A 27,486-nucleotide genomic window follows, 5' to 3' on the forward strand; every position below is an offset into this window, starting at 1 on the left:
CACTCCTACAATAATCTACAACGTATTACAATATAAAAATTTAAAGTAAACATTGTCATATTTCATCAACATCAACAGCTGATCTTTAGTGATAGCTTGTCATACATTTCCGATATCGCTTAATGATTGTGAACTGCTCTGCAACAGCTGAAAACACTCACAAGCCACAGCGTGCTTGGAGAAAATACAGTGCCACGTTTTCACTTTGTAGGACGCAGCACACGCATTTCTTTAATTAAATCGTATTCTTTTGAAGTTTGATAATCACATTAGGTCATATCACAATTCCTGTTTTTCCGCCCCCAAATTTAAGACCTCTTTAAATAAAAATTAAGACTTTTGTTGTATCATTTAAGATATTTAAGACTTTATGACCTTAAATTTTGGAAAACTGAATTTAAGAAATTTTAAGACTTAAGGATCCACAGGAACCCTAGAGTGATTAGTTCATTTTGTGTTGGCTGTGCATGCACATTGCGCAACCTCCGTTCGTTACGTGAAAACCGCATAGGCGCTGTACAGGAAACAGAAATGATTAGTTCACCTTTCAACTCTTTTGATCACAGATGTCCGTTCTTTTGTCACGTGACAGCCGTATATGCTATGCATTGCTCACACAGGAAACAGAAATGATTAGTTCACCTCTTGAGTCATCTGGTCCGAGTCGTTCGTTCTTTTGTCACATGACACAAATAACATAACAGTGTCATGTGTTGTCAACATGGCAGCACCTTTGAGGGGGCGACCTGCTCCATGTAAAATTAAACAGCTTTTATAGGGTTACTGATATGATTTGAGTCTTCATCTTGTGTGTATATCATTTTCAACATATTTCTAAAAAATGCTATTCATGTCTTTATGTGTAAAACTTTTTTAATTAGCAAAAAGCGATCGTATCGTTTTAGTAGTGATAGATATTTTGCCTTAATCAGTGTTTAAGCTAATATCATTAAGTATCTTTATGAGCACCGTCTCTGTGCTATGATGCTGTCAGAAACCGGACTGGAAATTTTCCAAGTAGCCATTTGAGTTTAAGAATTTTTTCAGCTGATGGAAAACAACATTTTCAATGATCTTGCCTATGAAAAGAAGATTTGAAATTGGTCTGTAGTTGCATCTCTCTTTCCTTCACTTCAGCCTATAACTCACATATGTTAATGATACAAATTTACTGGGCTGTTCCTGTTCCTTTTGTTCCCTTTATCACAGCAAATCACCACATTTTACATGTTTATGATTTTTTGTCCTACATTTGTTAATCAGATAATGTTATTTTCACAACAGCCTCTCAGAACACTACAACAATCTTGTTTAAGAATCAGAATAGTATTTAAGGTCAGTTTCACTGAAAAGCATAAGCCTATAATTCAGCAGGTACTAATATGTTAATTTAGTCTATTCAAGGCCATTATACAGTTTATTTCAATCGGACAAAGAACTCAAACGCTTTCTTCTGAGAGAAAAAAAAATCTAATTTCAGAAATGCATCATAAAGGAATTATTTGGGTTCAATAAAAGTTAAAGGGATAGTTCACCCCAAAATGAAAATTCAGTCATTGTTTACTCATCCCTGTGTTGTTATAACCCCATTTGACTTACTTTCTTTTTCTAAACTCAAAGGGAGAAATTGTGAAAAAAATGTTGTGCTCAGTATTTATTTTTTTCGTTTTTATTTTTGTTGTTGTTTATGGTGACCACCTTTTCAAGCTTCAAAAGCATGTAAAGTATAATTCAGAAGTCTTATAAATGTTTCCATGAGACTCATGATTGTTATGAAATGGAAGATTGTTATATGGAAGATGGCGCCACGGGTGGCAGCCATGGTGTCGAGCACTCCAATTCTTTTGTTGTTTTTGTTTGTTTGTCCTGTGTTTAGCAACCTTTTTCCAATCAGTTTTACCAGGGACGAACTGCTTAACATTCGGCTGTACATACCAGACAATCTTTTCCCGATTTGGACGCTTTGCTGGACATCTTAGTCGGAGGCACAGCTGTGTTGTTTAAGAGACGCAGGCAAGGGAAACAAGCTGGCGTGCTGGTCAGGCTCCATCAGCGTGGCTTTCGAACAGAGCTGCAGAGTTTTCATCTAGCAAATCTCCGCTCTCATCCTAACAAAACGGACGAACTTCATCTCCTTACCCGTACAAACAAGGACTTTTCAAACTCTGCTGTCTTGTGCTACACAGAAGCCTGGCTGAGTGAAGCCATTCCGGACAGCGCGTTACATCTGCCGGGCTTTCAGCTGTGCAGAGCGGATCGCATCGCAGATTTAACGGGGAAAATGAGAGGCGGTGGAACATGCAAAGTTTTGAATTCATCAAAGTTGGTGTACAGATGTAATAACGTTAAAGAAGATGTGCTATCCTAATTTGGAAGCACTCTTTATTAACTGTAAGCCTTTGTACTCCACAGGAGTTTTCCTCATTTATTCTGGTGTGTGTTTATATTCCTCCACATGCGTTCATGAACGCAGCGCTGCAACAGCTGGCTGACCAAATCACAGACATGGAACAACAATACCCGGACCCAGTTATTATTATTCTTGGGGATTTTAACAAAGCAAACCTCACATGTGAACTGCCCAAAAAAAAACAAAAAAACAGCACATTACATGCCCAACCAGCTTTGGGACTCTATGATCACTGTCTGTGAGGATGTGCGCATTCCTACTAGGACTTATTTAACATACAACAACAACAAATCATGGTTTACAGCAGAACTCAGGCAACTTCGTCAGGCCAAAATGATGCTTACAGAGGTGTGGATAAAGTCTTGTACAATCAGACCAGGAACAAACTGAATAAGGAAATTAGAGTGGCTAAAATAAGCTATTCTAATAAGCTGAAAAACAAGTTTTCAGCTAACGAACCTGCATCAGTGTGGAGCGGCCTAAAAGATATTACTAATTTCAAGAGACCTTCCCCCAATACAGTAGGGAACCAACAACTGGCTGAAGACTTGAATGTGTTCTACTGTAGATTTGAAAGGCCCAATCTCACACCCCACACCCGCTCTGACCTTCACTTCACACAAACATCAACACCTCCTACAACACCCCTCCTCCTGCTACTCAACCTGCACTTAAGATCTGTGAAGAAGAGGTGTGCCGTGTCTTCCGAAAACAAAAGACAAGGAAAGCACAGGGCCCAGATGTAGTTTCAACTGCTTGCCTAAAATCCTGTGCTAACCAGCTGGCCCCCATCTTCACACTGATCTTCAATAGATCACTGGAGCAGTGTGAAGTCCCATGCTGCTTCAAATGCTCAATCATCATTCCTGTCGCAAAGAAACCCAAAATCACAGGACTTAATGACTACAGACCCGTCGCTCTGATGTCTGTGGTCATGAAATCATTTGAGAGACTGGTGTTGGCCCACCTGAAGGACATCACTGGACCCTTTCTATATCCCCTTCAATTTGCTTATCGAGCAAACAAGTCTGTGGATGATGCAGTCAACATGGGATTGCATCATATCCTGCAACATTCGGCTTTCAACACCATCATCCCAGCTATTCTACAGACTAAATTACACCAACTCTCCGTTCCCATGTCTATCTGTCAGTGGATCACAAGCTTTCTGACGGCCAGGCAGTAGCTAGTGAAAAAGGGGAAATTCACTTCCAGCACCTGTACGATCAGCACTGGTGCCCCCCAGGGATGTGTGCTCTCCCCAGTACTCTTGTCCCTGTATACAAATGACTGCACCACCAAGGATCCCTCTGTCAAGCTCCTGAAGTTTGCAGATGACACTACTGTCATCGGCCTCATGCAAGAGAAGGGAAGTGTAGGCTCACTGGCTCACTGGTGTAGTAAAAACAACTTGGAGCTGATCTTGCTCAAAACAGTGGAGATGATTGTGGACTTTAGAAGGAACACCCCAACATTGACCCCCTCACCATTTTAAACAGCAATGTGGCAGCAGTGGAGTCATTCAGGTTCCTTGGCACTACCATCTCACAGAACCTGAAGTGGGAGACCCACATTGACTCCATTGTGAAAAAGGCCCAGCAGAGGTTGTACTTCCTTCGCCAGTTGAGGAACTTCAACCTGCCACAGGTGCTGCTGATACAGTTCTACTCAGCAGTCATTGAGTCTGTCCTCTGCACTTCAGTAACTGTCTGGTTTGGTGCAGCTACGAAATTGGATATCAGAAGACTACAAAGGACAGTTCAGACTGCTGAGAGGATTATTGGTTGCCCCCTGCCCTCCCTTCAAGAACTGTTCACTTCCAGAGTGAGGAAAAAGGCTGGAAAAATTACTCTGGACCCCACTCACCCTGCCGACTACCTTTTTGAACCGTTGCCTTTTGGCAGGCGCTACAGAGCACTAAGCACCAGAACCGTCAGGCGCAGGAACAGTTTTTTCCCTCAGGGTATCCATCTCATGAACAGTTAAATTGCCCCACTGAGCAATAATTAATGTGCAATACACAGCTTAGTCTATTTATATTTATCCAACATACCATACCTCTTCTGCCATTACATTTCCTTGCTTCTGTATATAACAGATTGTATCTGTATACTGTACATACGTACACTACCGGTCAAAAGTTTTGAAACACTTATTCTTTATTATATTATTTTTTTCACATTTTAGAATAATAGTAAAGTCATCAAAACTATGGAATAACATAAATGGAACTATGGGAATTATGTTGTGACTAAACAAAATCCAAAATAAAGATATTTTAGCATCTTCAAAGTAGTTACCCTTTGCCTAGAATTTGCAGACATGTACTCTTGACATTTTCTCAACCAACTTCTTGAGGTATCACCCTGGGATGCTTTTTAAACAGTACTGAAGGTGTTCCCATCTATGTTGGGCACTTATTGGCTGCTTTTCTTTATTATTTGGTCCATGTCATCAATTTCAAAAACTTTTTTTTATTTTTTTTTATTAAATTTTAGTTTTATAATGAAATAAATGAATATGGTGGCACAATTATATTTTTGTCTACAAAACTAATTTCAAACATTTAAGCATATGCCTTCAGATCAAAAGATTTTTAATATCATGAGAAACATTTCAGTCAAGTGTTTCAAAACTTTTGACCGGTAGAGAGTGTGTGTGTGTGTGTGTGTGTGTATGTATATATATATATATACACACACACACACACACACACACACACAGTGCATCCGGAAAGTATTCACAGCGCTTCACTTTTTCCACATTTTGTTATGTTACAGCCTTATTCCAAAATTGATTAAATTCATTATTTTCCTCAAAATTCTACAAACAATACCCCATAATGACAATGTGAAAGAAGTTTGTTTGAAATCTTTGCAAATTTATAAAAAATAAATAAAATTAAAAAAAAATCACATGAAATTACATAAGTATTCACAGCCTTTGCTCAATACTTTGTTGAAGCACCTTTGGCACCAATTACAGCCTCAAGTCTTTTTAAATATGATGCTACAAGCTTGGCACACCTATTTTTGGGCAGTTTCTCCCATTCTTCTTTGCAGGACCTCTCAAGCTCCATCAGGTTGGATGGGGAGCGTCGGTGCACAGCCATTTTCAGATCTCTCCAGAGATGTTCAATCGGGTTCAAGTCTGGGCTCTGGCTGGGCCACTCAAGGACATTAACAGAGTTGTCCCGGAGCTACTCCTTCGTTATCTTGGCTGTGTGCTTAGGGTCGTTGTCCTGTTGGAAGATGAACCTTCGCCCCAGTCTGAGGTCCAGAGCGCTCTGGAGCAGGTTTTCATCAAGGATGTCTCTGTACATTGCATTCAGCTTTCCCTTGATCCCGACTAGTCTCCCAGTTCCTGCCGCTGAAAAACATCCCCACAGCATGATGCTGCCACCACCATGCTTCACTGTAGGGATGGTATTGGCCAGGTGATGAGTGGTGTCTGGGTTCCTCCAGACATGACGCTTGCCATTCAGGCCAAAGAGTTCAATCTTTGTTTCTCATGGTCTGAGAGTCCTTCAGATGCCTTTTGGCAAACTCCAGGCAGGCTGTCATGTGCCTTTTACTGAGGAGTGGCTTCCGTCTGGCCACTCTACCATACAGGCCTGATTGGTGGAGTGCTGCAGAGATGGTTGTTATTCTGGAAGGTTCTCCTCTATCCACAGAAAAATTCGGTAGCTCTGTCAGAGTGACGATCGGGTTCTTGGTCACCTTCCTGACTAAGGCCCTTTTCCCCCGATCGCTCAGTTTGGCCAGGTGGTCAGCTCTAGGAAGAGTCCTGGTGGTTCCAAACTTCTTCCATTTACGGATGATGGAGGCCACTGTGCTCATTGGGACCTTCAACGCTGCAGAAATTTTTCTGTACCCTTCCCCAGATCTGTGCCTCGACACAATCCTGTCTCGGAGGTCTACAGACAATTCCTTGGACTTCATGGCTTGATTTGTGCTCTGACATGCACTGTTAACTGTGGGACCTTATATAGACAGGTGTGTGCCTTTCCAAATCATGTCCAATCAACTGAATTTACTACAGGTGGACTCTAATCAAGTTGTAGAAACATCTCAAGGATGATCAGTGGAAACAGGATGCATCTGAGCTCAATTTTGAGTGACATGGGAAAGGCTGTGAATACTTATGTACATGTGATTTTTTTCGTTTTTTATTTTTAATAAATTTGCAAAGATTTCAAACAAACTTCTTTCATGTTGTCATTATGGGGTATTGTTTGTAGAATTTTGAGGAAAATAATGAATTTAATCAATTTTGGAATAAGGCTGTAACATAACAAAATGTGGAAAAACTGAAGCGCTGTGAATACTTTCTGGATGCACTGTATATATATATATATATATATATATATATATATATATATATATATATATATATATATATATATATATATATATATAAAAACTGTTGACTGACCATTGCTCTCCTCTGCGCATTCATGAGACTGCACGAGAGCAGTATCTTTTGCGAGATGGGGCGTTCAAGCGAAAACAGGTTTTATCTAAAAACAGGTCCGCCACAGCGATATTAACAACAGAACACAACACAGCTGCACACAAAAGAGAGAACAGAAATTACTAACTATGTCTGATGATTTGTAGTCGAAGAACAGATGCATTTCTATGCCCAGCATTATTTATTTGAAACAGAGTTCTCAAATCAAACTGAGATAGACAGAGGAGGCTGAAGACAGCTACAGTCACACTGTGTCCTAACCTGACGGCAAACGACACATCACAAAATGTATACATTCTATGTTAACCAGAGTTTTTGTCCTAACCAGCCATGATGAGCGACAGTACATTGTCGATCGCTTGGTTTCCATCTTCAGCAATCGGCATAGCAACAGGTAACCCTGCTTGCTGTGAACTGGCACTGTTCCAAAAACTTTCTCATAGCAGCATATTAAAGCCAGTATTTCATTAGCCGGTTAGAAACGACTTGATTTTGATCAAGAATGTTTCACCTACTGAATGTTTTCACTTAGGTATCGCTCTCTTCGGTCAGAGGTCTGTCACAAATACTCACTGCCAGTTAAGAATGGAGGAGAGCTGACAGACATTCCCACCTCCACTTTCTCTCTGCTTGATTGAATATTCAGTTTCAAATAAATGAGGCTGGGCATAGGAATGCATCTATTCTCCAACTACAAACTCAGACATATTTAGTTAATTTGGTTCTCTGGTTTGTGTGCAGCTGTGTTGTGTTCTGTTGTTTTTATCGCTATGGTGGACCTGTTTTTGGATAAACAAAACAAGTTTTCGCTTGAACGCCCTATTTCACAAGTGGGGGCTGCTTGAACTTGCTCTTGTGCAGTCTCATGAACGTGCAGAGGAGAGCAACAGTTGCTCAACATTTTCAGAAATTAATACATTAGATTTCAGTTTGTTTCTCACCAAACCTCATCGTATGCTTTCATAACAATCGTGAATCTCATGGAATAATTTATTAGACTTCTGAATTATACTTTTGTGTGCTTTTGAAGCTTGAAGAGTTGGTCACCATAAACTGCCATTGTATGACATCACTGCACTTTTTCAAAATTTCTCCCGGTGTGTTAAAAAAAAGAAACAGTCATATGGGGTTATAATAACACAGGGTTGGAGAGTCACGTGACGCCATGCGAGGTTCGGACAAATGAATGGTGAGCTCTCCGCACTCTGCTAGTTTTGATACTTTTAATGATATAAACCGGTGAGATTTGATACACCCTGATCCATAACTGTTCTAGGAAGACAACAGGTCAAAGAATTCAAAATCTTTGGGCTCCGGAGACATTAAAAGACACTTACATGCTCAAGCTGATGCCCCTTTGGAGGCTTCAGGCCAGGGAGTCAATTTGGCCGGAGAAGTGAAAGAGATTCGGCATGAATTGCTGAACATGTCAGCAATGCTTGCGAAGGTTGTTGCTGACTTGGAAGATCTTGCTGCAATACGTTGATCGATCACTGCCATGTCAAATTGAAAATAGATGCTAAAGGATGGCCGCAAAGTATTTACTTGTCTCCAACAAGCATTGTCCTTCATAAAGTCAATGGAGTAAGTCATTGTGTGATTCTCACGTTGCAGCCGAGTGGGCCTGACTCGCTGAACATTCACTTGACCATCCGAGGAAGCTGGGCACCTTTTTGTTTCTTTTTGTGCTGGTTCTGCCTAGCAGCTGGAGTTTGTTTTGTGTAGTAATACTCCTTCGGGACAGTTATTTGGATGAATCCACACGTTATTTGTGTTTATCCCGCCTATTGGCTGGAGTTTGTTTAACAGATTTTCTTCTGTTATGTAATTCTGTCACACAATTTGTATAGAAACACCAGACTTGAGTAATCCGACGGCAAAGTTGTCATGGGGGCTCTCGCAGGCGTACATGGACTGTTTGAGTTTTGAGGGATGGACGCCGGGGTTAATGCACATGTTTTTTTTTGGGGGGGGGGGGGGGGGGGTGGTTCGGGGTTTGATTGTTGCACCAATGTCAGAATGCGGTCTTTTTTTTTTTATCCACCTAATTTTTTTCTCCCAATTTGGAATGCCCAATTCCCACTACTTAGTAGGTCTTCCTGGTGGCGCGGTTACTCACCTCAATCCGGACTGCGGAGGACAAGTCTCAGTTTCCTCCACTTCTGAGAACGCCAATCTGCACATCTTATCACGTGGCTCACTGTGCATGACACTGCGGAGACTCCACATGTGGAGGCTCATACTACTCTCCGCAATCCACGCACAAATTACTACGCGCCCCATTGAGAGCGAGAACCACTAATTGTGACCACGAGGAGGTTACCCCATGTGACTCTACCCTCCCTAGCAACCGGGCCAATTTGGTTGCTTAGGAGACCTGGCTGGAGTCACTCAGCACACCCTGGATTCGAACTCACGACTCCAGGGGTGGTAGTCAGCGTCAATACTCGCTCAGATACCCAGGCCCCTTGGAATGTGGTCTTTATAATTTTGTTTTTGACACACTATCTATTTTTTCTAATATGTCAAAATGTCAAATGTTAAAATGAGTGGAATGTCTCTCTCCACGTGGAATGTGAATGGGTTGGGGCACCCCATAAAAACGTAACGTAAGAAATATGATATAGCGTTTCTTCAAGAAACACATCTGTCCCCGTAGGAAGCTAAAAAATTTGGGAAGATATGGGGTGGACATGTTTTCTTTAGTGCTGGCTCAAGTAAGAGCAGGGGAGTTTCACTTTGTCGATAACAACATAGCGTGAAAAGTGTATTTTAGATATATATATATATTTATATTTATATCTAAGTCCCTCATTTCATCTGTTGTTGATTGCTCAATTGGAAATATCTTAGTCTTAGATCACACCCTGGTGTGTTTAGTGGTGTTGCCACATACAGAGAAAAATAAATCATTTAGTTGGCACTTTAATGTATCCCTTTTGCAAAATCCTTAATTCCAACAAATGTTAAAGGCTGAAATCAATGTTTATATGGAGACCAACTGGTCCTCAGTATCCTCTGTGGGCATGGCTTGGGAGACACTTAAGGCAGTTCTTAGGGGCCAGATTATACAGTATGCCTCATTCACCTAAAAATCCAAAGCATGAGAACTCGTGGAATTGGAAGAGAATATTAAAAGTGCCAAGGCAGAGCTGAAGTGCCTAATGTCATCTGATGGCCACAGAGGACTGACCCGATTGAAATACAGATATAATACTATTTTGTCGCGGAAGGTGAAGTTTTGGCTATTCATGGCAAGACAGTCATACTTTGAGTTGGGGGACAATGCAGGAAAGCTTTTGGCTAGATATATAAAGCAGAGAGAGTCTTTTTCTACCATCCCTGCTGGTTGTGTAATATTTACCTCTGCCATTGATATTAATAATGCTTTTAAAGAATTCTATCTTGATCTCTATAGTTCCACATCTTCGTCTACTGATGAATATATTAGAAAATGTGTGGAACCATTGGAACTCCCTAAATTGTTGACTGAGCAAAAAAATTCTCTTGATTCTGAGATAACCTTGGAGGAGCTTGGCAAGGTAATTAAGGCCTTGCCTACAGGCAAGGCTCCGGGGCCAGATGGCTTTGCCGCTGAATTTTTTAGATCTTATGCTACAGAACTGGCTCCACTTTTGCTAGAAGTTTAGTTTCCGCCAACCTTGACACAAGCCCGGATCAGTCTGATTCTTAAAAAGGACAAAGATCCAAGCGAGTGTAAGAGTAACAGTCCAATTTGCCTGATCCAGCTAGATGCTTAAATATTGTCAAAAATCTTGGCTAACCGATTAAGTTATGACATCTCTTATACATATAGATCAGGTGGGGTTTATTCAGGTCCGCAGCTCTTCTGATAACATTAGGCATTTCATCAATATCATGTGGTTAGTGGTGGACGATCAGACTCCGGTCGCTGCCATCTCACTTGACGCCAAAAAGGCGTTTGATATGGTAGAATGGGATTATTTTAAGATTTTGGAAATATACGGGTTCAGGAATACTTTTATTGGATGGATTAAGTTACTTTATAGACACCCGGTAGTGGCGGTACAAACAAATGGATTAATTTCAGATTATTTTACTCTGGATAGGGGCACCCGGCAGGGTTGCCCTCTTTCCCCATTATTGTTCTGTCTTGCCCTGGAACCATTAGCAGCTGCGATAAGAAAGGAAGATGATTTTCCAGGGGTGATGGCAGGAGGTATGGCGCATTAGCTTTTGCTTTACACAGATGATATTTTATTATTCGTCTCCGACTCCATTAGCTATATGCCTTGCCTCCACAGAATTATTAATTCCTTTTCTAAGTTCTCAGGATACAGGGTTAATTGGTCTAAATCCAAAGCTTTGGCTCTGACAGCTTACTACGGTAATGGCCCAAACAGGGCATTAAATATTTGGCCATTTTATTCCCAGCAAATTTGTGGGATTTAGAGTTAATTTTGATCCCTTAATAAAAAGGTTTTCGAGCGATGTGGGCAGGTGGGCTTCATTACATTTATCTATGATTGGGAAGGTTAATGTTTTAAAATGAATTGTATTCCAAAATTCATCTACCTGCTACAGTCTCTCCCTGTAGATGTCCCCCTCTTTTATTTCAAGCAATATGATAGTATAGCAAAGTCCTTCATTTGGAATGGTAAGCATCCCAGATTACATTTCAATAAGTTACATAGGCCGATTGACAAAGGTGGGCTAGGCCTACCCAAGATTGTTTTATTATTATGCATTCGGTCTCAGACATTTCGCTCATTGGTCGCTTCCACCTGAGAGAGCTCATCCCTGGTTTTGTATTGAACAGGAAGTTCTTGCCCCTATTTTGCCATTGCAAAGCCTTTCTATTAAACTAACCGGAGAAGTTAAGTCACATCCCTTTATCTCGCATTTGCACACGGTATGGACAAAAGTGTCCAGAGTGTTTAATTCAGATATTTATTTAAATGTTGCCTCGCACATATGGCTGAACCCAAAATTAAGTATTAATAAGTCCCCTTTCTGCTGGTCAGAGTGGATTGTGAGGGAGGTTAATATGCTCAGTGACCTATAAGAGAGTGGAGTGTTGAGATCTTTTGAAAATTATGGTTCAACATTTTAGGATTCCCAGATCTCTGTTTTTTAGGAATTTACAGCGGCACCACCTGCTCTGTACTATTTTTGGGAGTAGCATACACCCCCCTAAAGCGGCAGATACTCTGGGAGTGGTGATTACTGCTTTTGGAAAAGGTCATGAGGTACTAGTGGGAGTTAAGTATTGATTCTGTTTGTATATATTTAGCTGTTCTTTGTTTAATATATCAGTCAATAAAAAAAATAAAAAAAATAAAATAAAAAAATAAAATAAAATAAAAACACACAAAAAACTAAAACTAAAAATAACACAGGGTTGAGTAAACAATGACTGAATTTTCTTTTTTGTGAACTATACATTTAAGCTTACAGTAATTCCACTTTTAGTGAATTACAGTAAACACTTTTTTTTTTTTTTTTTTTTTACAAAGTGAGTCTATCACAGCATGTCACAGATGCAATGGCGCACAATGGTGAACATCCACTTTCTCAGTGGTCTTCGTTCCAGAAGTATATTTCCAATTCATTTTCTCTATTGGGATTTAAAAATAATTCTTCAATCAAGAGTTCTAAGCCTTGAACCAAACAACCAACTATTTATCTTAAACTATTTGATGAAAAACATCTCCGGTTACACATGTAACCTCGGTTACCTGAGAAGAAGAGAAAAAGACATTGCGAGAATCGCTATGGGGAATTCCTTTCGATGACTTAGTTGAAGCCCTTGTACAATAACGGCAATCCTGAGATTGGCAATGGTGTTTGAGCCCCAACACTTTAGGCATGAAGTTGGCCTTTATAAGCAGGTGTGTGAACACCATTTCTTCAGAATTTTCTGACTGAGGGACAAGAGCGCATCGCTCAAACCTCGAAACTCTGTAGTAGTACTGCGGATAGATTTCGCAATGTCTCGTTCTCTTCATCTCAGGGAACGTCTCGGTTACATACGTAACCTCAGTTCCCTGAGACGAAGGGAATGAGACTTTGCGTTCTAACCCATATGGGGATTTGTCCTTCCACACGACCTAGTTGAAACCTCTCTACAATAATGCCAATATTCTAATATTGGCTATAGTGTTGGGACAATAAGCGCTCTAGAAAGAGTGGACTTTGAAACAGATGGACGCCACGTAGTGTTTGTGACAACCAACCTGCTGCAAAGCATATGTCCTGCTAGGACACACCATTTATTCATACCCATGAGACCATGTCTCTAGTTAAATGCATTTTCACACCAATAGGGCATCTCACGCCCTGTGATTCATAAGTGAGGGCACTCGCATCAATGATCTAGTGAGAGAACCTTTGCTTGGAGACAGACATGCCTTTTGTGCATCCTCCATAATAAACAAAGAGCTGAACCGACAGCCTAAACTGGTTGGTGCACTCCACATACATGTAATGCCCGCACAGGGAACCTTGCAGGGCAATTTTTTTTTATTTTTGGTTGATGCATTTTTTCGAAAGAGCCATATCACAAACAAATATTTTACTATTTTCAAAAACAAAGCTTTTCAATAAAATAAAATGTTTATTTTGCACATAGACTACTCAAAAACAAACAAATATGCAAAAATTAATAGGTAACATGATGCAATATGGAATTGAGTACACGTGTTTGTGCGGGTCTCCATAAAATTACTTCATTTTACAATTGTTCATGAAAAATGTAACTTCCCTTTTGGGCTGGACAATACGTAAAAAATATTTGAACGATAATCGCATTAAAAAAAAAAATCGCGATATCCGATTATATGGTCAACCCCCAAGGTCGGTGAATATTTTTGCTTTATTGATTTTGCTTTAAAAATTAAATTTATTGAAACACTAAAAACTTAAGACATTTCTAAATTCAAATTGCACATTAAACGAAACGAAAAAAGCAATTAAAATAATGAAGTGATTCAAAAATCGTATATATAACCACCTCCCCAAATCCAAACATTTACCATCTCCAACGGCCCCATTTGCCATCACGCAATCATCCGTCAACAACACCAGGTGAAAAATTACTAATAGCATACAAATGAAGAACTAAAGACAATTATAAATGTAAAGATGATAATAATAATAATAATACTCATTATAAATAAGCCTAATTAATTCCATTGTGTGGGTGGCTGTGGCTCAGAGTGGGTTGGCCACTAATCGCAGGGTTGGCGGTTTGATTCCCGGACCACATGACTCCACATGCCGAAGTGTGCTTGGGCAAGACACTTGGGCGCCTTGCATGGCAGCTCTGCCGTCATTGGTGTGTGAGTGTGTGTGTGTGTGAATGGGTGAATGAGTCACAGTGTAAAGCACTTTGAAAAATGCTACGGTTAAAAAAGCGCTATATAAGTGCAGACCATTTACCATTTTCCTCAAAAATACTGCCAAATGTGTGTTCTTATCGAATGTGTTTGTATTGCGTTTTGGTAATACAGTTTATGCTGCCTAAAGAAAAGAAAATAGAACAACATTTTAGGTTCAAAGTGAACGTGTCTTGTATTACTTTATGATTTAATCACTTTCGTCTTTGTTTCTTTAATACAAAGATACCTGTATATATTATTGAACATGCAGAGATGCGTTCACAATGTGTAAGAGCGAACAGCTCACAAACTGCGTACAACAGTTTGCGAAAAGCAAACTAAACTCACAGCACCTCATGAGATGATCGGAGATCATTTGTAGCATTCTCATAGACCACATTATTCTTGCAAACAGTTTTCAGACGAATGAAACAGAGAAAAAGGAGTGATAACTCTTTACATGCACTTGTTCCACGAGACAGGATCCCGTTGTGTGCCTCAAACAGCGAATCATACAGGCTTTTCTTTTGTCTGTTCTTAAAAATATAATAAAGTGTGTTTCTTCTTGTTATGTGTCACTCCAAGACATCTTACAGGTCACCCGCCTGTTGCGGATAGATGAGCAAATTTACTCGCGCATGAAATACATTTGCACAAGGAGCTCGCGAACTGGATTGAGCCTCGTCGCATTTTGCGGGTGGCGGATGCTATATGTTGGGTCTCATGTATTCAGATAGAAGAGAAAGGCAGGCCTAACACAGTCGTAAAACCTAACTCAGGCCCCCACATAACAAGTCATAAATATTACTGATAAAAACCGCGCCAAATTCAAACAAAGGGAGTCCAAAACAGACTACAAATCCCATGAAGCCTTGCTCACTAAAGCATCGAACTCTCAACTCCTATTGGATGAGGCACACGAAAGAACGCACCTCAACCATGACATCATCAGGAGTAGAAATACCTCTGAAATGCTTCCGGGATTTGCTTCCAGCAACTTTGCTCGCCGTGTGTAGACACAGCTCATCGCTGCTCTCAGGTGCAGCCTCGTGGCACAAGGAAGTAACGTCCGACTTGAAACTGTGGCCATACAATCTCCATCTCGCTAGACGAGTTGAGATTACTCTGTGTTCAACCGAACACTCTAACGGATCCGAAGGAGACCGCCGAGCAATCTGCATCTTCATCCGTTTGCCTGCAGAAGTGAAGAGATTAAAGATTTCTCTTCCATCATCAATCAAGTCGACGTCGCTGATTTGTCCGCCAGCCCGCCGAGAATCAGCAGCCGTACCGCCTGCCGACAGAGTGAAGAAACAGCCTCCCGTCATCACCCGAGCCTCGAGGAACCGAGTCGGAGTTAAAGGACGGATGAACACACATTCTGCGTCCTCATGCGATTAATTGTAAGAGGGCAGAGATAGAATATTATAGTGTGTTATTCTTGTGTATCAAGGTTATTGCTTGTACAGTTTACGGACCACCGTGTCCGCTCATTATTAATACTCGGGGTATTAATTATCACAAATGAGATTTGCTGTATTGTAGTCCAACCACATTGGACTGTTGTGCATTTCCGCCATCGCGGGTGAGACCGGCAAACTGAGTTTATCCATTAAAGAATCAAAGACCGCAGGACGGTTTACGAGCCGTCCACCGCGTCTCTGATTGATAAACTAACAGCTGCTTTCTCTCCCACGATCGCGAAACCGGCTTTGGGGCCGTCACTTTATTCTCTCTCTCTGTCTCTCGTACTAACCACAGACACACACACACACACACACACACACACACACTCATGTGTTATAGGATTATTTTGATTTCCATATCTAATCATATCACTGTTTAGTTTGTAGTTGTAAGTTGGAAGTTTATTGACTGCATTGAATTGATTATTAATTGATATTACTGCATAAATAAACTTTGTTATATTACAAAGAGAAGCGTTTTGGTTTGTTTTGCATACACCTGTGTCATGCTGATGGGATGTCAGTGCTCGGATTCAAGCCTTCATTCATTGTTTTTTCCCCGAAAATCGATATTCTTCGGATGTCAATTTTCCTAAGAAAACAATCTAATATTGAGACTGTTTTACTATCTGGTTATTAGTCCCTGATTCCAGGGTGGTGCCCCATCAATATTAATCCTTATTAATATTCTATTGATTTTTGATAATTGATAATTATCTTTGATGATTGTTGAATTTGAATGATCAATATGCTAATGTTAATTTTAATTAATGTTTCATCAATGTTAATGATTAATGATTATTTTTAATAATTGTTGATTTAAAGGATTAAAAAAAAACTAACATTGATTCTCATCCATGTTCTGTTGATTTTAATAATTAATAATTATCTTTAATAATTATTAATTATTGCTAATAACCAAACCCGCTACTAAACGTAGCGCACTACGTTTACTGGAGCCCCATATGAGGTTTTAATGAGTTAGATTCAATTTATTAATTTAAATATTAATTAATAACTAATTAAATAATTATTATCTCTGATAGTAACACTGATCTAAAACCAGTAAAGCCCTACATATAGCACACCCTGCGTGCACATAAAAAAATAACGAACGTTCATAAAATCGCTCATAGAAAATGCTCTTAACAGCTAAGATCAATAGTTAATGGGAAACGAGGTGCAGAACTCTATGCATGTGCGTGTCTTGTAGAAGCACTTTCATTGCACTCGTGAACAGCAGAGCTCACTGCGCACACATCAAATCAGACGCACATCGGCAGCTTTTCTTTCGTCTGTTCTTCAAAATAGAATCACGTTTCGTCAAACGTGCGTCTTTGTGTTTAATTTCTTGTAATATATCACTCCGAGATGTCTTACAGGTCATCTTCCACAGTGGCTGGTACATCAGCAAAATAATCCGCATTTGGCGGCAGTTCATTTCAAAACTTGTTCACCAGGAGTAGGCTGTATGACAAATTTGGAAGAAAGGAAATTAAAACAGTGTCATTGACTTCAAGCTTTGCAATTGCACCCACACTTTCTGTTGGAAAATTATCTCTAGAAAGTTTTAAATGATCATGTGTTGTTGAATGTTGAGACAACCGGCGAGCCACTTGATTTTAAACCAAGAGCCACTTGTGACTCGCAAGCCATAGGTTCCGACCCCTGCTTTAGATCTATTGATGCAAATCAGCCCAAGGGCAGATGTGCGGTAAGAAGCCTGCCGTCTCACTCTGGAACTGAAGACCTCGGCTGTAGAACCTTTGTGTACGCCGCATCTTTATTTAAACAACACACAGAGGCAACAATCTGTGTAATATCAGTATGTAATTATCACATATGCAATCTCCCAGCGAACTCCGGCGAGGAGGGAAAGGGAACAGCATGTAAATGTGTGCATGTTGAGTATGTGCAATGCAAGCTGATGCAACCAGTGCTTTATCTATTGTATGAGAAAATCACCACACAGAACCAACACACATGCAATCTCCCAGCGAACTCCAGTGAGGAGGGGAAGTGAACAGCATGTAAATGCATGCATGTCGAGCATGTGCAGCGCGAGCAGACACAACCAGTGCTTTCTCCATTGCCGTGTGCTGATCTGAAATAGAACGGTGAGTCATCAGACTGAGTCACCGGTGACTGTGACCCGCAGCGCCATCTTGAGGCAACAATGACATTTTGTGTCACATCCATGACTCTGTCATGGCACGAATTAGCTTGAGTCGACAGCTGGTTTTGAACCGCGATCCTCTGACTCTAAGGCAAACACTTAATGAGGCGAGTTAAAACAAAATCCGGATCTTCAGGAAGAATGGTGCTGCCCTTTGAGATGCAGTCTTTTGACGGCAGCTAGACTGCAGTACCACTCCCAGGTGAGATATTTCTGGCTCGACTGGAGGGGACCACTGTAAACCGAGCTCCTCAACCATCCGTGAGGGGACACGAACCAGCTCTTATCAGTGGCATGCATACGCTCCTCACCCTCACGGGATTAAAGGGACGGCGACATCTTCCATGGACCACTCGCTCATATTTAATGCTGCAAGGGACATGATGTCATCCCCATCATCAGAACCGACAACGTGATAAGGCCGTGCACTCCATTAGGGGGCTGGAGCTCATCATGCATATACTGTACTGGTGGGGACGCTACATTGGAAGATCGAGGGGATCGCAGGGCTTGCACCAGCGTGGGATCTTCTTCAACTTCATCCAACTGAACCTCATGGCCCCGTCGTACCTCCCTGTGTGAACCCTAGGGATCTAACACAGAGGAGGCAGGTGGGAGGGTGGAGGTGGAGCATCCGGAGACTCATGCCCTCGCAGTGAGGGCAGTCTGTTTCTATGAGAGCCGCTTCAGCGTGGGCACGGCCCAGACAGCGAACATTGCTTTCATGTTCATCTGACGGTGGGATGTGCCACTCGCATGCGGAACACTTGCGGAACGACAACTTGAAAAACCGCGTTGCACGCAAGCGGCTCTATATGTGATACATCAACATATTAATACGTTGTAACAATTTGGGAGAGGAGGAAGCTGGGACCAGTTTGACAAAACACGCAGACATTTATTGCTGCACTTTTCAGCGTCACACAATAAGGCTTTTCAGCTGAAACATTCACCGCACGTGCTGCTTTTCAGCAGACACGTTCAAGACAATGTCACACACAAAGACATCGCTCATGTATCTCTCTCTCTCCATCTGCCGCTGTCTCCTCTCCTCAAATACTCCCACCGCCCCTCACTGGAACGCGAGACCGGTGTGGCACACAGGTGGAACTCATTTGCCACTTATCTTCCTGGCCTCGCTCTGCCCAGAAGCCACTCGGCCCCGCCCTGCTCGCCACATACGTATATGAAAAGGATACAATATCTCCTGCCGGAATGCTGCGGGAAGAGGGGCGTGTCTCGCTGAAGTGCTGCATTGTTCAACGGGGAGCATCAGAAGTGAAGAACCTCTTCACCGAGAAGTACAGGCGATGAGTCATCCTGTCTGCATCTGCAGAGAAGATCCCGTCCACTGAAGAACTGTATCTCGACGGCAAAGCAAGGAGGGCTTTCAACACGAGAGATGATGTCGCTGTCTTGAAGGAAGAAAATTCTGAAGAAATGGTGTTCGCGCACCCACTTATATAGGCCAACTGCATGCCTAAAGGGGCGGGGTTCAAACACCATTTGACCAGGACAGTGATAATTTGAAATGTACCTATTTCCAATGAGAAAACAGGCTAATGTGTGTCTTTTCGTTCACATAAAGTCAGAAAAAAACAACATATGAATCCAAATTAACATGTATTTATACTAAAGTAATACAAAAATGACTACAAAAGATTTAGGAGTAATTTATCGAAATTTACGATTATACTGTAAATCACTTTCACGAATCAGCCCCCAAATGTAGTCGCCCATAATGTTCTCATTATACTGTTCTTGGTAGCGGTGTTCAAAATCCAGTATATCATGATGGAAGTGCTCGCATTGCTCCTCCGAGTATGCTCTCATGTTCTCCTTGAATTTATCAAGATGAGCATCAAGGATACGGACTTTGAGGGACATCTACAGCCCATTGTGCCGTAGTTCTTCACCAGAGTCTCAACCAGCTCCACATAGTTTTCGGCCTTGTGATTGCCCAGGAAGCCCCGAACCACTGCGACAAATTGTTCCGAGCCGCTTTCACTCCAAGAGCTTCTTTATCTGTGGTCCGACGAAGTCACCGGCTTTGACCTTTGCCTCAGACAGCTTAGGGAAGAAGTCTTGAAGGTACTTGAAGGCTGCCGACTCCTTATCTAGAGCTCTGACAAATTGTTTCATAAGGCCCAATTTGATGTGCAGTGGTGGCATCAGCACCTTCCGGGGGTCCACCAGTGGCTCCCACTTGACGTTGTTCCTCCCCACAGAGAACTCGGTCCGCTGTGGCCAGTCCCACTTGTGGTAGTGCACCTTGGTGTCCCTGCTGTCCCAAAGGCAAAGATAGCAGGGAAACTTGGTAAAACCGCCTTGGAGACCCATCAGGAATGCCACCATTTTTAAGTCTCCTATGAGCTCCCAGCCGTACTCATCATACTTCAAGGCATCCAGCAAGGTCTTGATGCTGTTGTAATCCTCTTTGAGGTGCACCAAGTGAGCCAGGGAAAAAGACAAGTACTTGTTACCATTATGGAGCAGCATGGCTTTGAGGCTCCTGGATGAGCTGTCAGTGAAGAGGCGCCACTCATTCTGGTTACAGGCGATTCCAATTGCCTCGAACAGACTGGTCACATTGTGGCAGAAGCAGAGCCCATCTTGACGGGTGAAGAAGCTGGAAAAAGGTTGGTGATGCTTCCTCTGATCTGCGACTTGCACACTTTCATCCAACAATTCCACTGCTTGAGCCTAGATGTCAAAAGCTCGGCACTGGACGTGGTGAGACCAAGATCTCTAATCAAGTCATTGAGGTCTTTTTGGTTGGGGTAGTATGGGTTTCTCTCCTCAGCTCCACCTCTGAAATCCCTCAAAGTCCATATCCTTGATGCTCATCTTGATAAATTTAAGGAGAACATGGGAGCGTACTCAGAGGAGCAAGGCGAGCGCTTCCATCAGGATATACTGGACTTTGAACGCCGCTACCAAGGACAGTATAACGAGAACATGATGGGAGACTACATTTGGGGGCTGATTCGTGAAAGTGATTTACAGTATAATCATAAATTTATCACTGATAAATGAAAAACTACTCACTTCTAAATCTTTTGTAGTCATTTTTGTATTACTTTAGTATAAATACGTTAATTTGGATTCATATGTTGTTTTTTTCTGACTTCATGTGAACGAAAAGACACAAATTCACCCGTTTTCTCATTGGAAATAGGTATATTTCAAAATATCACTGTCCTGGTCACAAAAGCAAAGTTTGTGGGGAATAATAGCCATTTTCTATACTTTTGAGGCATAAGCAATTAGGAAATAACACTTACTACCCAGGAACCAAAAAAATAAAAAACAATTTGTTACACAGTGTCATTACAGATCAATACAGACCTTGTCTTGTTGAGGCTAATGTTAAATTAGGGCTAAACGAATTTTACCCAGCCAGCTACTAGGCTACAACAATAGTATGCATGTTTTTCAGGATAGCAAGCCAGTTGCTAATATATAGCTAGGCGCTAGCTACACATTTATAACCGCAAGTTCACACTCGCTTCATGGAAACGTTCGATTGCGTTGCGTTCCAACTTGAATATTGAACTCATCATTGTGCCACATTGCCATTATTAATTACAAGACATAGTGTTAGCAGATTACAACTGTATTTTAGTTGTTACTACAAGATGCAAACATTACTGTGTAGCTAGTGGAGTTTTAGCGAACTACTCTTCGGGCACTTCAAAGCAAGCTACACATTATCTGCAAATGCAACAACAGTTCACTTTCTTTGTCATCTTAGTTTTCACTTAGCTAGGTGTCTTTTAAAGTATTGTCTCTCAGTTTTCAAAAACAGTTTGGAAAAACAAGCACAACTGTCACAACTTATCTTTATCTTGCTGAATTGCACGGGATGAATGTCCCACAAATGAGAACATGTTGGAGGTGTTCCCGTGTTTCGCTGCCACTTTTCTGCCATATGTTTTACACAGAGGGAAGCCATCTTCCACCTATAATCTCTCTGCATTTTTATGGAACCCAAAATACTTCCACACTTCTGACTTAACCCTATTAGAAGGTGGATAAAGGGTCAGCTGCGTTCCTCCTTCAGCCATGCTTCTAGTCAGTGCTGGTTTATTTACACGAGAGTGCGTGTGTCATTTGTGCCACGTACACGCAGTGTTGTGAATCTTGATTTATTGATGGGATAAAAACTACTGTGCGATCAGAAAAATCTGAACAATTTGGCTAAAAGGTTATCTAGAATTATTTACAGTATTTTGAAGTGCCCACGATAACAATATCGTGCATGTTGATTACTGTGATATATCGTATAACCAAATATCTTCACATGCCTATGCTTCTAAGGAAGCTTGTACCATCATTAAACAACCTCAAAGCTCATGGTAGGTCGGTCTAGAAACTAAATGCTAACATTTCTCTACAGAAATAACAAATGGGATAACTTTCAGAACCTTACTGCACACAACAGAGTTTAACTTGTATTGAACAAGGAACATTCATCTAAATTGTATATATAAATAAACCATTTTCATGACTTTTAATTTCTTTTTGTGAGGCTTTTAGACCTATATCTTGGTAAGGAAAATATAGAATTATGTGACTTTAGCTCCTGACAGGTTAAAAGAGAGTGATTTATTAAAACAGAAGAGTAACAGGTCTTGATATCCAAAATTTCGCATGCTCCCTTTAGTTGTGACTAGAAAACCAGAGATGGGAATCAAAGTTTGGGGTGAAATATGCCAGTCATAATCCACAAAATGAATATAAGCTAAGTGATATTAAACTATGTAACGTTACAGATAGCAGAGCCACAACACCATAACAAAAGAGCACAACAGGCTTGAAAAGACGTGGAAACCTTTATGAAGGATCAAGACTTATAGTATTGCCAGCTGAATGGACAGTCAGTATCATAAAGGTGATTAAAAAAATAGGGAAATTTAAGGAACATATAATACAAGTTAAGCTCAATCGACAGCATTTTAATGGCATAACACAATGCAGCATAATTGTCCCCATTCACTTCCATAGTCAGTGCCTCACTGTAACATCAATTTTTGCTCTTTTTTTTTTCCAAGGAGGGACGAGTTTAAATTATTTTTTATGTTATTGAACATAATGCCACAAATGCTGTCGATTAAACTTAACTTGTATTGAACTCTAAATATTCCTTAAAAAATGCTGGTCTTTTTAAACTGATCAAACATGTTTGGATTGATCTGTTCTCTTCATCACACCTTTGTATTTAAATGTGAGGCTCAAGTGCCTTTGATCAGACTGATTAATTTATGCCAATAAGCACATCAGTTCAAAACGTACCGGTCACAAAAATCTATTTTCTGAATGTAGTTTTTATCAGCTAAAGAGACCAAATCACAAAGCCTGTGCTTAAAGGGTTAGTTCACTCAAAAATGAAAATTCTCTCATCATTTACTCACCCTCATGAGATCCCAGGTGTGTATGACTTTCTTTTTCACCAGATCACATTAAAAGAAAAATAGAAAATTAGCTCAGTAGGTGTTAAAATGCAAGTGGATGGTGATCAGACTTTTGAAGCTCCAAAAAGAACAGATAGTCAGCATAAACGTATCTGTTTCTTTACTAATAGTGGTGCATTTGTGTGCTTATCCTGGATGTCTCAACTGAGAGGAGAACGTGAGATTAGGTCCGTAACATGGTAACACAAATATACCACATCAGAGACCGTGTGAACTCCACCCTCTCGTGAAGCTTAACGGAAGCAATGGATTACAGTTAAAAAATACTTAAATACTTATATTTTTTTTGCACCAAAAGCAATCGCATCATTTTAAAATACATTAATTTAATCGCTGGAGTCGTAACGATGACGTTTGGGCTGACTGTCTGTGATTTTTGGAGCTTCAAAAGTCTGATCACCATTCACTTGCATTTTAAGGACCTACTGAGCAGAGATATTTTACTAATTTTCTTCAAAAGTGTTCTGGTGAAGAAAGAAAGTCATACATACCTAGGGTATCAAGAAGGTGAGTAAATAATGAGAGAATTTTCAATTTTGGGTGAACTATATCTTTAAGAAAAATCAATAGTGTCACTATTTTTGACTAATTTCAGTGTGTTAATGTTAGTTAAACATGGACCATATGATGCAATCCCAACTGATTCCTCAAAAAACCTTTTTAAGGCTGCCAATAATCTAAACCATGGTGAAATTCTTGGTTTACATAGGAATCATTTACAAATCCATCAAACAAGACAGCAAAAAACATTTGACTTTCTTTAAGCAAAATGCTACGCCATGTTCAATCCATGCTATAACCAACTTATAACGTCAGCCCCAAAACTTGACACTAATCTAACTTGAAAATGAAACAAAGCAAAGGCTTGGCTGTCCAATGGCGATCATAACACACAACACAACACTGCTGGATGGTTAGTTCTGAGTAGCTTCAGCCAGGCAGGTTGAAAGCTGTGCAAGAAGAGCTAAATTAATGTGTCCTGCTGGAAAAGGGGGAAAAGAAAGTTCTCGCAGAGCTGAACACACCATCCAGGACTGTGGTATCTTCCAGCTGTCCTATGTGTGCCCAGCACACCCCACATACCTCATGGTTAGCAGCTAGCTTAATGAAATATCACTCTCCAAAGTGCCCTTCCCTCCCCCGCCTCATCCACTGCCTCCACCAGCATCTCTCCACACTTCACGATCAGCACTGCTCATAAACTCCACAAACTAACAACATTAGCTACGCTACCGACTGCATATCTTAAGCCATTAGTTCATTCTGCGAGCATGCAACCCTACCGGCGTGGTTATAACTAGTATTAGAGTGGGTAAGTCAGTTGTTAAGACTGCTTGCTACTACAGTCCACCACACGAGCCTATAAACACTAATATAATCGATTAACTGCGTCTCAAAACGGACAAGAACGGTAATATCGGCGACAATCACCTCGTATAGTTCCTCCGTGGCCATCATGTCCCGATAATCTTCGACGTTGTGGCAATCCGTGAGGATTGTAGACACTTTTTTCCTCCAGTTGCAGTTGTCTTTTTGGCCTCTCCTCCTTTTTTCAGTTTGTCGGGTGAGATGTGCTTGACCCGCACCGAGGATCTCTGTGCTGTCTAGTTCTCCGGTTAACGCCGTCAAGGGCTAGCGAACAACATAATAGGTATAGCTCAGCGTTACAATCCCGACTAAGTCCAAAAGAGCACTTTCGTCGGCCCAGGCAGCAATTTAGAGAGTGTTACCGTAAACTAGTCCGTAGGCAGTGCTGATTACGCGCTCGCTCGCCTGCCCTCTCTCAGTTCTGCCACACAGGAAGTCTCAATCGAACGCAGATGGGTTTGCACTGCCTTCAACCGTCATGATAGAGCTGTGTGCGATAGTCTTCTGTGTTATCTGTGTGTGCATACGATAGTTTCCTGTGTTTTATAAATCTCTATCGGTCTGCAGATCTAATGAATCATTACTAACGTCATTCATGAAGGTTCAAACAACAAAGCGTTTGTTAGGTGCCATGTAAATTTAGCACACAAAATCTAAATTATGAAAAACTACCATTTTCATGAATACTCTGCTAAAAACAACTTAAACTAACCTAAGATGGTTTACTGGTCCTGGCTGGTTTAAACTGGTCTTAGCTCGTTTAAGGTGGTCTTCCAGCCTGCCCAGCTGGTCTTCAACTAGTCTAGCTGTCCTGGTGTTGCTGGTCGGTTTAAAACAGACTGACCAGCTGACAAGTGCCCAAAGCCTCTCTATAAGTAGCCAATAGACCATGCTTCTTAAAACTCTTTAATTTGCATTATTAAGATAAATTTTTCTTAGACTTATTAAGTCTAAGATAAATATTTAGCAATGGGGAGTACCCTAGTCAAGATGTTCAATTACTGTTTGGCATTTTTATTAGTTAATTATTAATTGTGCTTAAAAGAGCTTTGAAAGATCTGAACATTTAACGACAATGTTATATTAAGCAATTCAAAAATACATTAAAAATTAAATTCACACAAAACAATTGAATAAACTTCTGCTGTGATGAGCATCAATTCCATTTCTGAGTTCAAAGTTATTTTGATATTTTTTTTCTGGGGCTTGAAGACAGTAATAGGCTATATACTGTGTATCAAAAGTCTCATTAAAAGCTGAAGTTATTGAAAAAAGAAAAGCTGGCATACATCATTTGGAATAATCTTTTATTATAATTTCCTAAGCAGTGAAACTATTTTTGTTTTAAATCATTATTAAATATTTGAAAAAACGTTTCCACCCAATCTAATTCAGATGGTGTTAGCATCATGCAGGTGATGCCATTCTGTCATGTGAAAAAAACATAAAACAAAAAAGGACTCATGTAGACCCACAAAACTGTTGTTTTTTTAAATATCAGATATTTTGACATTTTTATGCAAAGGCACATTTTGTTCAGGTCAGATAGTGCAACCCTAAAACAAATTCTTGATATTCGTTAATCGAAAATTCATGTTATTTCTAAAAATACATTTTTACCTTGAAAAACATGTTTGAAAAAGTTTTTGAAAATAATTTTTAAGTTGTGTACACACATGTATTCCCTTTACTTGATGGAACTTTGTGAAGTATTGCAGTACTTTTGTTCCTAAAGTGCCTCATCAGATGAGTAAGCTTTCTAAGTTGTCTCGAAAGACCTCATGATCAATAATCACTGGACAAATCCCACAAAGAAATTTAACTAATCAGTGAAGCTATGATGGACATCATGAAGATGAAAGCTGCTTTGCCTTTCAGATAAACATCATCTGGCCAAAGGCTAATAGTAACTAAACATGCTTACTGCCATCCGTTCAGAACGATTATAAACAAAAGTTGGAAAACATATAATGTTATAATAAAAATATGAAATAGTGCATTTTCTAACAATTCTTCTTCAATGAATTTTAGATTATGGTTGTTATGATTATTATTCAGGTAACCAAATGATCATATATATGTCTGTGCATTCACAGACATGTTGGTCTTTCGAATACAGATTCTAAGATATCAGCTCCTTACAGACCTTGGATATACTGTAGCTCTAGTGGCCTTCTAAAACAGAGTTTTCCACTGTAAGGAGAATAGTTCCGCAGTAGATAGCCAAAAGAGAACAAGGAAGTAGGTGAAAGGGCCTGCGTTTAGAACCGAAATGTCACAGCCAACTTCTTCTCATTTGTCCCACTTAGCACTAACCAATATTTTCTAATGTGTGATGGTATGGTTTGATGGTGCATATGAAAGACATTAGATACAATATATGCCCCATACTATACCCATGAAACACAGATTACTTTGACAGTAAAAATGTATGTAAAAGTCTTTCATGTGAAGTGTTATTTCTATCTTGGGTCCTCTACCAGGTCTGAGAACTTGAGGAACATTTCCACGGAATACCCTGTTCTGGATTGAGATCTGTGTTGTTTTTCCTGGAATCTATGGAAGCATTTCTTCCAGATTCCAGCCATGAGACCAATATCACTACCAGAATAGCCTTGGTTTTGACTCTTCAAATGTTTGTAGTTCCTCTTTCAGTTCCATGGTATTCCTAGAGTTTTTGATACTCCTCCTTCTTGATGTTACTGTCATTTTGGACAGTCAATCTTTCTTCAATTCTGTTTCCTCCAATCACACTCTC

The 27,486-nt window shown here is 40.5% G+C and overlaps 1 protein-coding gene across 1 annotated transcript in view; it reads right to left on the minus strand.

Annotated features, from left to right (window-relative positions):
- Positions 1–25,145, minus strand: part of LOC127441463 (chromodomain Y-like protein) — a 56,978-nt gene extending 31,833 nt beyond the window's left edge. Inside the window, exon 1 of the mRNA XM_051698916.1 lies at positions 24,792–25,145. Coding sequence (XP_051554876.1) covers positions 24,792–24,818 — 27 coding nt within the window. The 5' untranslated portion in view covers positions 24,819–25,145. The remainder of the gene's footprint in view (positions 1–24,791) is intronic.
- Positions 25,146–27,486: the final 2,341 nt, after the last annotated feature.

The sequence above is a fragment of the Myxocyprinus asiaticus genome, chromosome 5, assembly GCF_019703515.2.
Source record: "Myxocyprinus asiaticus isolate MX2 ecotype Aquarium Trade chromosome 5, UBuf_Myxa_2, whole genome shotgun sequence".
NCBI classification, from domain to species: Eukaryota; Metazoa; Chordata; class Actinopteri; order Cypriniformes; family Catostomidae; genus Myxocyprinus; species Myxocyprinus asiaticus.